Here is a 13,811-nt window from a genome sequence, read left to right on the forward strand (position 1 = left end):
AGACTGTACCACATCAGGCAATGCATGCTTGATTATGATGGGGAGGAGATTATTATATCCCATACAGCAAGCTCAGTGTTTGCCTCTGTCTCTCCCCCCCCCCCTTTTCTTATTATTTAGATTCTGGGTCTAGGGCTTGCTGATCAGAAGGTCGGCAGTTCGAATCCCCGTAATGGGGTTAGCTCCCGTTGCTCGGTCCCTGCTCCTGCCAACCTAGCAGTTCGAAAGCACCTCAAAGTGCAAGTAGATAAATAGGTACCGCTCTGGTGGGAAGGTAAATGGTGTTTCCATGTGCTGCTCTGGTTCGCCAGAAGCGGCTTAGTCATGCTGGCCACATGACCCGGAAGCTGTACGCCGGCTCCCTCGGCCAATAAAGCGAGATGAGCGCCACAACCCCAGAGTCATCCGCGACTGGACCTAACAGTCAGGGGTCCCTTTACCTTTACCTACATATGACAGAGAACTCTACAAGCCACATTTCCTCCCCCCCCCCCAATTTAATAGCACATAAAACTTGAGAGACCAGTATTCAAAACTAGTTCAGGGCGAAGTAAATTTATGGACTCTGACTGAGTGGTTTAGGTAGGGTCTTTTAGGACTTGCCATGGAGGAAATGTGAAGGGGGAGATAAATTAGTGCAGAGTTCTTGGGGGCAGCGGTGACACTAGTTGTAATGAAATTAGACATGTAGTGAAGGGGAAGGAAACTAAGGAGACTATGTATGAAAAACTTGGAGGAGGTTGAAGCAGGAAGACGGAGCTCAGTGAGAGCATGAGGGGAAAAGAGAAAGGATGTGTGAGTGAGGAAAGATCTGTAGCGAGGAAAAGTGAATGCAAGGGAGTAGAAACTGGAAATGCAGCGGCAATTGTGGGAGGTATGCATTGCTTATGAGATTTGGGGGCTCTGTAAGGGGAGGATGCGGCTGAAATCATTTCAGGGGGCCTTGTTGTGCTCTCCCCTACTGTACTGAAGCCAAAATTCTTCTGCTAGACCTCATCCTTAATTTACTTTACCTAGCCAAGAAGTCTTTATGTTCTCACTATGGCAACAAGGACTCTTTGCTTGTTTCCTCCTGAAGCCAGTATGAGCATGGCAAGTCCGTCTGACTGTGGGGAGAGCAGCTGTGCAGCAGAAGGAAGTTGCTTGACTGCAGTAATCGTGTTTGGCAGGTCAAGGGTGATTCCTTGCCTGCGGGGATTTGTGCAATGCTGTGGGCTAGCAAAGTGGTGTTATAATAACCCCCAGATGTTTCCTCTACTTTCAGTGTATATGTTCTGCATAAGCCTAAAAATTAGTCCTAGCATAGGAACAATGAGAATTTGACCAGGGTGGGTGGGTGGGAAGAAGAGAATAGCTGTTTGTTCCTTAAGAATTGCCTTTTCTGTACTGTATATTCTGTACTTCTTAGTACTGATGGCTGCCTGCTTCAAATAGAAATCTTTCAGTATATTTCTTGCTTGTGGCATGCCCCCAGAATAAGCCATTCAATTTTGATTTCATTTGAACACATGCGTAACACTCTAGAACCTTTAGATTTTACAGTTCAGGATTTGTAATTGATATTTAGCCATAGCTAATACAAAAACCACCAAAAAGCAGGTTTCCATTTCTTTGTCATACTGATATATAGACAGCTTGATATGCTAAATCTTCTATATTACACTACAAAGAATCTAGCATAAAACTGGGTGGCGTATATAAAACCGAGAGAATCTCTAGTTTAAAACACCAACTATGTTAGCTTTTGTAGTTCAAAATCTTGATAGGAATTGTACCTTTGCCCATCTTCCTCTCATTATCTCCCCCCTTTTTCACTTACTCTCATGTGTTGTCTACATTTTAAACATCAAATTGAAGAAAACTGGCTGGGCTTTTTTTTTTTTAAAGTAACTGGTTTGCATGAGATGGATTTATATAGTTGAAAATTTTGAGTTTCTAATGCAGAAGTACAGACCTTGTCCCTAATGATATATCACTGTCTTATTGACAGAAAGCATCTCTGACAGTAACTATATTTAGCAGGCTCTATCTCAGTGCAGGTTTTTGTAATCTTATAAACTTACTTCTTTCCTGCGATGAATTGCAGGAGTTTGCATTTCCTTTTGAGGCTTTACAAACCTACTTTCATACTAGGGTTTTTTATTATTATTCTTTATTGTTCTTATACAGCACAGGCCCCCTGGGTAACCAAGAAAAAACTAATAAGAATAAAATAACAGAATAACTCTCCAAATGTGCTTTTTGAATTGCTTCTAAAGCATCAAAGTATGAAATATTACATTGTCAAAACTTGATTTAATCCTGTCAAGATTTTTTTTTGGGGGGGGGGGGAATACTGTTATGCTGTTTCATTATATCATCTACAAATTCCAGACAGAACCACAGCCTAGATAATGACTTGATCTACACTCTGCAATAAATATATTTGACCTGGGTCTCATTTTCCTAGAGCAATGTGTGTCCCTCTCTGCTTCTCTCTGTGTGTGGATTCATAATTCTACCAGCAGGGGGCTAATGATGTGTAAGATTAGCAGAGCTGCTTTTTTCCTTTTAAAAACAAAAACCGCCCAAAAACATTTCTATCCCTTGCCCCCCCCCCACATTTCTCTTTCTAATCACTTCCTTCTAAGCATCTTCCCATTTCACTTTTGTCAGATCAATATCAGTTTATTGATCAGGTTTACTGAAACAAAATGCTGGAGAATTTACTGGCTGTTGGATCATAGGCTCATAATTTGTAGAGTTGGAAAGGAGCTCGGAGGGCATCTAGTCCAACCCCCTTCCATGAAGGAATCTTTCGCCCATCGTGGGGCTTGAACCCACAAACCTGTGACTAAGAGTCTCGTGCTCGATCAGCTGAGCTGTCTCAGGCTTGTCCTTGCTTTATCTAACTGGGGCTCCACACTGAACTATGGAAAAGGCAAACACACCTCATTAAGGACTCGGTGTAAGGAATCTTCCTCCTACCTTGTTAACTATGTATTGGGGAGAAAACAATATTGATTAAAAACTAAGCTATCTTCGATAAAATAAGGTTTCAATGTATATTCCAGTAAAACTAGAATCATCCAAATCTTCATGGTGCTTACGTTGCATATATTTAAGCTTTAAATATACAGGCTCAATAAGATTCTAAACTACTCTAGTAACTGAGCCACCAGCCAAGTTAGCAGTGGTGCTCAGATTGATTTCCTAATAAACTGTTTTTTGCTGCAGATAAATGCACGGCATTCCTAGTAATTCCCTTCAGTGTCCTTTTCAGAAGATTCTTTACAACCATAAACCTCCAACGATATAAGTTAAGGCAGCTTCATAAACCATTAAGGAAATTAAGGCAGGATACATTCTCGTAGAAAAAGCCCATTGAATCACGCATGTGTATTTAAAATACTTTGTTGGGAAGCAGTGGAGCAGATATTTGCTGCCCTTTCTCTTCCCTCCCAACCCATAACATCCTAATTGCCCCAAATTAGAACAGTTTTCTAAATGCATTGCTTTTGCTGAATTTGAGCATTTAGAGAGGAAATACTTACTACAACATCAGCAATGCTATGCCAACAATTATATTACACCATCGTTACTGGGATGTTGTGCTGGCATTGCAAGTAAATGTAGCTTAATGTATGTTTATATTCAAGGCGCCAATAAATAAATTAAGTTAAGATTGTGTGAACAATATTGTTTAACTTGGGAGGTAAACTCCAGCTGATTCACACTGCTGAGTTTCTCATTGTGATCAGGTACACAGACACAACTGCATAGAGGTATCTCAATGTACAAAACGGGCGACAGATACAGTAAGTTCACAGGCATTTCTGTCACAGCTACCCTTTTTTTGCAATAATGCAGATGGCTGTCACTTTAATTGCAAAATATACACTGGTTCACACTAGCTTTCTCTATGCAGTTGTGTGTCTGCTTAAATGATTACATGTAGACATTCAGCAGCTGTTGGTCAGTTCTTACTTAATACTTTTTTGTGACATGATAACTACTGACCCGTGCTAGGGATCATGAGGAAATGAATTGAAAATAAGACTGTCAGTATAACTATGCCGTTATACAAATCTATGGTGTGACCACATTTGGAATACTGTGTACAATTCTGATCGCCTCACCTCAAAAAGGATGTTGTAGTGTTGGGAAAGGTTCAGAAAAGTGCTACCAAAATGATAAAGGGGATGGGGTGACTCCCTTAAGAAAGCTTGCAAGGTGTGGGACTTCTTAGTTTAGAGGAAAGGTTTGTAAGAGAGGACAGAAGTTCATAAAATAATACATCACACAGAGAAAGTCGGCAGAGAACTTTTTTCTTTCCCTCTCGCGCAGCACTAGAACTTTTGGACATCCAGTGACGCTGAGTGTTGGAAGAGTCAGGATGGATAAAAGAAAGTACAGTGGTACTTTGGTTGTCAAACTTTATCCGTTCCGGGAGTCTGTCGGACTCCCGGAACCGTTCGAAAACCAAGGTGCAGCTTCCGATTGGCTGCAGGAGCTTCCTGCACTCAATCGGAAGCTGCGCCGGCCATTCGGCTTCTGAAAAACGTTTGCAAAAACTCACTTCCAGGTTTGCGGCATCCGTGAGCCGATTTGTTCAGGAGCCAAGCAGTTCGACAACCAAGGTAAGGTAAAGGTAAAGGGACCCCTGACCATTAGGTCCAGTCGTGACCGACTCTGGGGTTGTGGCGCTCATCTCGCTTTATTGGCCGAGGGAGCCTGTGTACAGCTTCCGGGTCATGTGGCCAGCATGACTAAGCCGCTTCTGGCAAACCAGAGCAGCACACGGAAATGCCGTTTACCTTCCTGCCAGAGCGGTATCTACTTATCTACTTGCACTTTGACGTGCTTTCGAACTGCTAGGTGGGCAGGAGCAGGGACCGAGCAACAGGAGCTCACCCTGTTGCGAGGATTCGAACCGCCGACCTTCTGATCGGCAAGTCCTAGGCTCTGTGGTTTAACCCACAGCGCCACCCGCGTCCCAGTGACAACCAAGGTACCACTGTACTAATTCATGCAGCACATAGCTAAACTATAGGACTCATTTCCCCAGGAGACAGCGATGGCCACCAACTTGGATGACTCTAAAAGAGGAATCATTTTCTATCTCTCTTTATAATGTCTTTCATAATGTTATGTTGGAAACTTTCTCTAAAGTCGTTTCCTGGTGTCTGCCTGAAGCTCTTCTAAGAAATCTGTTAAGAGTATATTGATCCTGTACTATGGATTTTTTGTGGCTTTATCGCGTGTAGTAATTCACCTAGTGAGGGTAAACTTGTCTCTGAATCAGGTGCTCATTTACACACTCATGAATTTAATTATGAGTATATTTAAAGTCTCAGACTTGAGATTTTTAAATACAAACACCACATGGATTTAAGCAGGTCTGAAATTAATGTTGCTTTATTTCCATACCAGAATGGTTTAAAAGAGCTCATTCCTTTGAGTTTGCTTTCGATTCTAAATATATATTTTGCCACAGAGAGACATGGATGTAGGCTAACCATTTTAATGAATTCTGCCCATGCCAACTCACAGCAAGGTTAGACAGCTATGTAAGGCACACATTGAACTTAGGGGTCACTACCCCAAACATGAGACTTGTTCTTTAATTGGTCCATCCAGCTTCTCTCTGTGTTTCAAAGACAAGTGTAAAGGACGTATTTAAGGACTCTGGAGACAAGAGGAATAGGTCTCCTGTTCTAGGAAAGACCCAATACAAGTCTCTTGCTTAGGAATGGATGGAAAAATGTAGAACTGGCTCTGAGACTATATGAGCAACTTTTAAAAATGCACTGAGAGGGCTTAATAGGATAAATCTGAATGGTTATTTCCCTCTACAAGGCAAAAGTAGCTAACCATTTAGATTATTAGTCTCCTGTATGTTTACAAAGCATCTCTAGAACTCGGAAGCATTTTCTCCTCAGAAGTCTTGCTTCTTATCTTGGTTCTTACTAAGTCTTGAGATCGTTACCTAAACAGTTTGCAAATTTGTGAAAAAGTTGAGTTTTACCCCTCACTATCATACAGGGTCTTATTATGTAAGTTTTTGGAATGATTATAAGGCCTGTTATTTTTGTGCCATCAAAATAACTGAACAAAATTTAAAGGGTTTTGTTTGTTTTTTAAGCAGTCATGAAGATTGGCTGTCTGGCCATGTGGTACTTAGGCACAACCCCTTTAAAAAAACCTGTACAGATAAAATAGTTTCTGGATCATGTCTTGATTTGAAAAGAGGCAATATATTAATTCTTTAGCAACCTATTAGCCTATGGACTGTGTAAAACATAGCAATTTACCAAATGTTAAGGAATGCAAAGCAAGCACACCCCTTATGAGAAATGGCCTAAGTAACATAATTTATATCTGAAGCTCTCTGTGAATTTCCCATTTTCATCCGGAGAGATTTATGTTTTACTGCATATAGCCATATTCTATATATTCCAATAAAAGGAATCACTTTACCTACTGTGGGTGTTTCAGAGGTTCATTGGAGAAACCAGAGAGTTTGGCAGCTAAAGCAGAGAGTTGAGGCACATAAATGTACTGGGCAGTAATATGTAATTGGGAGAGGGGGATGGGCCTAGGGTTAAGTCTCAGTGGAAACCACCTTCTGCTCTGAAAGTTCTGTTATCTATCCCTGACATGAGGATTTGGCTTAAGTAACTTAATACAGAGACACATGCGAAACATCTCTTCTCTATATAGCAAATGTTTTTTCTGTATATACAATCTCAGCTATTATGATTAGTCAACTTATATAGCAAATAAATATGGGATTTAATGAGAACTGGTTTTAGATATTGCATTATGAATTATTTTATTTTTATTGTATACGGCCTTGCAGATTTTTAGGCAAAGGACAGTATAAAAATATATCATAAAAATGATATAGGAGATGTGAGTGCTAGTGACTGACAGTGTGCTAAGTGAAATAAATCATGAGACTTAATCCCAGTTCATGTTAAGGATCAAGCTTATTATTATTATTATTATTATTATTATTATTATTATTATTAAGGGTTATGTTAAACAAGCATGATGAAATGTGGTGCCTTACAAAAGACCATTTGCCTACAAAACAATGGCTACAGGGGGTTTACAACCAGAGAAAATCATGATATGGCAGCTGTTTGAGCTGGCCAATCATACTTTTATTCAGAAGTAGGCTTCACTGAGTTCAGAGGGACTTCCTCTCAACTTATGTCTGCAAAGGCAGCCAAGCTGCCGTCGTAATTTGCAGCGCACTTTCTTCCCATGCACCTTCCTTTGAAGTTTAACTGATCTGGCCTTGCAGTATTGTAAAACCACAGCAGCTAAGTGACTAGTACAAGGTCAGTCAATGACTCATGATGGAGCAAAGAATAGAACTGTGGTCTGCCAAGTCCGGGGCCGATTTCTGCAAGATCATTTCTCTCATTTCTTCCTGGGTAACCCGGGCTGCTTGTTTCTTTGGAAATTAATCATGTTAAAAGAGGGACATGGAGGATCATATTGAGGGGGAAGTAAGAAATCTCTAAGGTAGATTTGGATGTCTGTCTGTCTAGTTTTTTCCCCGTTACATATGAGACTGTGCAGTATTTCAGTGAATTTTCAGGCATGGAATGTGTATGAAACATGGCTCACTTTACCTTAATATGAACACTGCTGCTTTGAGGATATTCCCTTGGACATTTTTAACGGCTTTTCTTTCTTTCTTCTTTTTCTCTGAGTTTGTTTTTTACTGTCTCACAGCATATCATGTAAAGTTACAAAAATTATTTTAAAACAGCTCTGTCCAATGTCTTCTCGCTCTGCGAAGGATCAGAACTCCGCAAATGGTGCATTTACCTTATAAGCAAATTGATTTGCCAGCAACATTTGCTTTTAAAAGGAGCTATTCTTAGGATGTCATTCCTGATGTTGACTAATTGTTATTTTAGTTGGTGAAAACTATAAATGCTTTTGCGTATTAATTGGTGCATAATAGTAAAAAAAAAGGGAAAAATCAGATCATTTTGGCATGTGCTCTTTTAACAAATGTTGGTAAATGTCAACATTATAGTAGTGGGGATTGATTAAAGTGGTTGCAAAACATCTGAAGCCTTGAAAATCAATCAATGTGTTCCTATGGAGACCGTCCGGGGACAGAGGGGAAGCGCCGCGCGCCTTCCCCTCTGTCCCCGGACCTGTTTAAAGCAAAGGGCGGCGGGGAGAAGATTGCTTCTCCCCATTGCCTGCCCTGCAATCTCTGGGGACAGAAGGGAAGGTGCGCACGCCTTCCCCTCTGTCCCCTCTTTTGAAGCAAGGGGCGGAGGGGAGAAGATTGCTTCTCCCCGTTGCCGCCCCTTGGTTCAAAAGGGGTCCGGGGGGAGAGGGGAAGGCGCGCGCGCCTTCCCCTCTGTCCCCGGAGATTGCGGGGCTGGCAACGGGGAGAAGTGATCTTCTCCCCGCCGCCCCTTGCTTCAAAAGAGGTCCGGAGCAAGCTTCGTTTTGCGAAGCAAGCCCATAGGGAAATGCATCTTGCGAAGCGGCTAAGAAAACGAAAAACTCCTTTCTCTAGCGAGTTCTTCGTCTTCCGAGGCGTTCATCTTGCAGGGCACCACTGTATACCTGAACCCTGAAAAAAGCTGGCTTAAATGCCCCAAGCAGCAGGAGGAGATTAACAAAGGTGTTCAAGAGAAGTTTGGGGTTGCCAAGGATCCATTAGAACCAGAGCCGCCTCATTTTTTCTCTTTCACAGGGATAGGCCTGACCTTCCCTTTGTATACACAACAATCAACTGACATACATCTTTTCCAGTTTGAAGGCACCATTAGCTGTTGGTTTTGTATGCACATGTGCTACAGGCTGATTGTCTACATCAGTTTTTCCCAAGCTTGGGTCTCCAGCTGTTTTTGGACTACATTTCCAATCATCCCTAACCACTGGTCCTGCTAGCTAGGGATGATGGGAGTTGTAGTCCACAAAAAACAGCTGGAGGACCCAAGTTTGGGAAACACTGCTCAACATTAACACAAAGTGTTTAAGAGCCATCTGCACGGTTTGTATTCTTGAAAGTCCATAGAGGGTTTAAAAAAAAAGTTTTAAAGTGCTTTGGGTTTTGAAGCCAAAGTCACCAACTGGAAATGAAGCACGTCTCAATTCACCTAGTTTCTTTACCATTCATCAGATTAGAGGGGGCTATCATGCTTTATATGTGTTGTTTAAAAGTTTAGTGTAATGGCTAATTCACTAGCTATACCCTTACTTTTGCCCATATGTTCATGGGTATACTACTAACCGATATCACCTTAGGATGAAGTGGTGGAAAGATACCTGTATCTCCCATCTATTCATTGCTACTTTGCAGTAGATGCTTGTATAAATATGTGGCTTTATAATCCAATGAAATTAGTCTCCCTGCAAAATATTTCACCTCCCCAAGTAGAAATAGATGTTTTAAAGACATGCTAAAAAGAACATTATTTTTGAACCCATGCAACTTTGGTTACACTGAACATCTGCATAAACTTTTCTTTTTCTTTTTGTTGAAGTACAATTTCTTCTTTGTATGTGATAATACTCTTAATATATCCACATGGCTACCATAAATTAGTGATTCTCATTTGTTCCCTGGCTCTTGATGCTTGACTCCTCCACCCCTCTCCTCATTATTCTTGTAAAAAAATGTCAAATGATCTTTATGAATCTTAGAACACCCTGAATTGTTCAGATGAGTCACCTTTTGTCTTTGAAAGGGGAAAAACAAGAGCTAACTAGTCACTTAAACATTCTTTTTTCTTTCTTTCTTTTTTAGCTGTGCCTCCTAAATTGAAGGAGATGAAAAGCCAGGAATCAGTTGTGGGTCAAACATTAATTCTCAGATGTGAAGCCATTTCTGAGCACACCTCTCTCAAATTCAAATGGTTAAAAAATGAAAAGGAAATAACAAAAAAAAATAGACCGGAGAACATCAAGATCAAGAGCCCCAAAAAACAAAAGTAAGTATATAGTGATGTATCTAAGAAGCTGAGTTGTAAGAGGAAAATTGAATTATTCACCACAGAGTGGGCATCTACTGCATTAATTACCTCCTTGTGCCCAACAGTGTATTGTGATGTGTGCAAATGAATGGAAATAGGTTATCACTTCAGTTTCACTGAATGGTTTTATGATGGTGCTGCTGTTATATCTTGCTTCATAATAATAACATTGTAGCTCTTATATAATCCTTATATTTGTTCCAAGGTGCATACATTGCTTTATACTTATTATCCATATTAGCATCTGTTGGAAGAACCAAACTGTTTTAAACCCAGTTAGGAAGATTTGCATCCACAGTGCTTTGGGCACACAAAACATAATAACTCTTTGGGGAAGGTGTTGAGGCTTTTCATTATTTTCTTTCTAGGTGTTGTGCTGTGTTTGGAAAGGAAAACGTTCTCATCCTCTCTTGGATGCTCATGGACCTAGACCAACATTAGCTAACCCAGATGCCCTCCATTTGCTGAGCTGGGGAACACCAGTTGGCAAAGGCTGGCCTAGACACTATTAGCAGAGTCTGTGAATATGTGATCAATCTCATGCATAGGTCCTTGGGTGTTAGCTCCAGTTTTTATTAATGTGGCTGGATCAGTTTTTAATCATTAATAATGGTGATGTCCATATCCAAAGCTACTATCATACCACAATGACATTACAGTGGTGCCCCGCAAGACGAATGCCTCGCAAGACGGAAAACTCGCTAGACAAAAGAGTTTTCCGTTTTGGAGGTGATTCGCAAAACGAATTTCCTATGGGCTTGCTTCGCAAGACGAAAATGTCTTGCGAGTTCCTGCGGGGGGGTTTTCCCTTCCCCCCCTTTTTCTAAGCCGCTAAGCTGCTTATCAGCTGATCCGATAAGCCTAAAAGCCGCTAAAAGTCGCTAATAGCGCTAATCCGCTAATCCGTCAATGGGCTTGCTTCGCAAGACGAAAAAACCGCTAGACGAAGAGAATCACAGAACGGATTCTTTTCGTCTTGCGAGGCACCACTGTATCCAATTTGGGCATTTTAAAAACCCTGTTTAGCTATGAAACTCAATAAATCTCATAAATAGTTGGTTGCCTCACCTACCTCACAGAGTGACCATGAAGCTAAAATGTTAGTGCAAACTACTTGAAAAATAAGCATTTCACAAAGAAAATTATATTTTTTCGTGCAGGCAAGCCTGAGGTCTGCCTCCCATATTTGAGTAAAGGTGCACATTAATTCCTACAGTGCTTTATTTTCATTGAATTTATATCCCACCCTTTTCTCCAAGGAGCTCAGGGTGGTGTACATGGTCTCCTCCCCCCCCCCACTTCACTTAATCACCACAAGTTATGCTGAGAGGCAGTGACTGGCCCAAGGTCAACCAGTGAGCTCCATAGCCAAGTACAGATTCAAACCCTATTCTCCCAGTTTCTAGTTCAGCTCTCTAACCACCACGCTATGCTTTGCGAGACAGAAATATTAGTACAGTAGCTGGCTGAGCCTTGCTTTGCATAGTCTTCCCCAGAGGTCGTAATATGCCTTGGTTCTTCCTTTGCAGCAGTTTCATTTTATAACTTAAATCCTGTCATATGCCTCACCTGAACAGTGGCCCAATGTCAGCATGTACAGAGGAAGGGAAGGAGATGGCTTATACCCTAGATTCCGGCGTACAGTGGTGCCCCTCAAGACGAATGCCTCGCAAGACTGAAAACTCCCTAGACAAAAGAGTTTTCCGTTTTGGAGGTGCTTCGCAAAACGAATTTCCTATGGGCTTGCTTCGCAAGACGACAATGTCTTGCGAGTTCCTGCTGGTTTTTTTTCCTCCCCCCCTTTTTCTAAGCCGCTAAGCCACTTATCAGCTGATCCGATCAGCAGATAAGCCGCTAATAGCACTAATAGCGCTAATCCGCTAATCCGTCAATGGGCTTGCTTCGCAAGACGAAAAAACCGCTAGACGAAGAGAATCACAGAACAGATTCTTTTCGTCTTGCGAGGCACCGCTGTATTAGGCGATTGGGCAGCTGCCAATTTGGGGGGTCGACTTATACGCCCAGTCTTATACGTGGCAGCTTCGCTGGGCAGCAGAAGTGGGTGGCGGGCTCTGCTCCAGGCGGAAGCCACCCAGCGAAGCCGGCTTAGCATCGCTGGGCAGCTTCGCCGGGCAGCTTCCTCCCGGCGCGGAGCCCACCGCCGACTGGCGCTGCCCAGCAAACCCATACCTGGCGTATAAGACGACCCCCGACTTTTTAGAGGATTTTCCGGGGTTAAAAATTCATCTTATATGCCAGAATCTACAGTACTTTAGTTTCATGTCATTGGATTCCCAGATTCATGAAACATTGGTGTTTTTAGTGAGTTCTTCCTGTTCAAATGCTATTGGATCAAGTATCAAGGCACATATGTCCTCCATGCTGCTGATCTTGGCATATGTCATTTCCTAGAGTGAGAAAGAACAGAGCTTTCGTAGCTTCATTTCGAAGAACTAACATATGGAAAGCTTACCGTGCTTATTGTCATGGCTGCAGTACTCAGTCCCACACAGCAGCCAGAATCAAAGAAAGCACTTAACCTTTTTTTTTGTGGTACACAAAACATTTTTTGCTTCTTACAATTAAAACCAGATAAATGCTCTGTTGTCCTCATCTGTCATTGTGTCAAAGGTAGTGACAAATGGTTTGGGTAAGAGTCTGCAACCACAAACTGAGTCTGATTGATCGTGGCAAAAGTATTTTTAAGAGCTTTGCATAAGACGCCTATGCAGGGAAGGCTGGCGGAGGAGACCTCACACCTGTACTTTCTCAACTGTGCCTCCTCCAGGATACTTCATGCACTACCAATGCAGATTGGGGGGGGGGCAGGAAGGGAATTGCCATTGTTCATTAGGGATGCAATCTCTCACTAGTGAACTAGTCTCCTTAGGAGTCAGGTACAATAAGTTGTACCTCGTATTGAGCCAGAGAAAGACAGAGTTTGGTTGTGCCACCCACCACAAGTCGCCAACATTCTCCCTCTCTGAGCTGGCAAGGGTGACATGGTTCTGGGAAGAGGATGGGACCCAGACTTCAATTCTAGGGGATTATAACATGCATCTTGAGATCACCTTAGGAGGGCTGTTTTGGGGTGTCATGGCCACCATGAAAACAGGGAGCTGTCCCTGTGGTCATTTATTTTCTCTTTTTCTGTATTTCAAAGTTCTAACAAAAATCCATATATCATGGGCCCAGTTCAGATAATATGACATATCTGGAATTTAGTTATTTATTTGCAAATGAGACCAGTAGATGGTTTTGTGGCATGTTAGTAGTGGTGTTGCCCTGCATGGATGAAGCACCCCTAATTTTTAGCATCTCTTTTTGAATTTTCTTGCAGCATTGAAGTGACCGTTTGTCTTCATATTTGTTTTAAGGACGGGCAAAATATATCCCCGCCAAAGGCTATTGGTTTGTTGAACCCTTAAAATGCAAAACGAATGGCACACTGTTACTTGGAAAACAGCGGAGGATGACGTGTAAAATAATTGTACTGAACTTTTAGTACAAATATGTGTTATCTTTTCAAAAGCGATAATAAGCCAAAAGCAGTGATTTCTTCCCCTGCTCCCATTTGCGAGCAGAATTCCCAGAAGCCTTTACTTGTTAGTACTGCTTCACCTGGCTAGTGAAAATCAGAACTGAAACCACTGAGGACGGAAGGCACGTGAGTCGCCCAACACGTTGCACAGTCAGAGTAGTTTCCTTCTAGTTCTTCCTCAGAGACACCTATTCCAGTTGACAGGCCCCCAGAGTTCAAAGGTGATGGGAAAGTGACTGTGGCTACTCACATATACAATCTTTTAGCTGCCT

General features: G+C 41.9%; 1 protein-coding gene across 16 annotated transcripts in view; it reads left to right on the plus strand.

Moving 5' to 3' along the window:
* Positions 1–13,811, plus strand: part of NRG1 (neuregulin 1) — a 493,798-nt gene that overhangs the window by 347,272 nt on the left and 132,715 nt on the right. For all 16 annotated transcript variants that reach the window (XM_083481457.1, XM_083481455.1, XM_083481459.1 and 13 more), the window contains one exon: positions 9,773–9,956. In XM_083481457.1, the coding sequence (XP_083337583.1) occupies positions 9,773–9,956 (184 nt within the window). The remainder of the gene's footprint in view (positions 1–9,772; positions 9,957–13,811) is intronic.

Source organism: Podarcis liolepis, assembly GCF_965112155.1.
Source record: "Podarcis liolepis genome assembly, chromosome: 17".
In the NCBI taxonomy this organism is placed as follows: domain Eukaryota; kingdom Metazoa; phylum Chordata; class Lepidosauria; order Squamata; family Lacertidae; genus Podarcis; species Podarcis liolepis.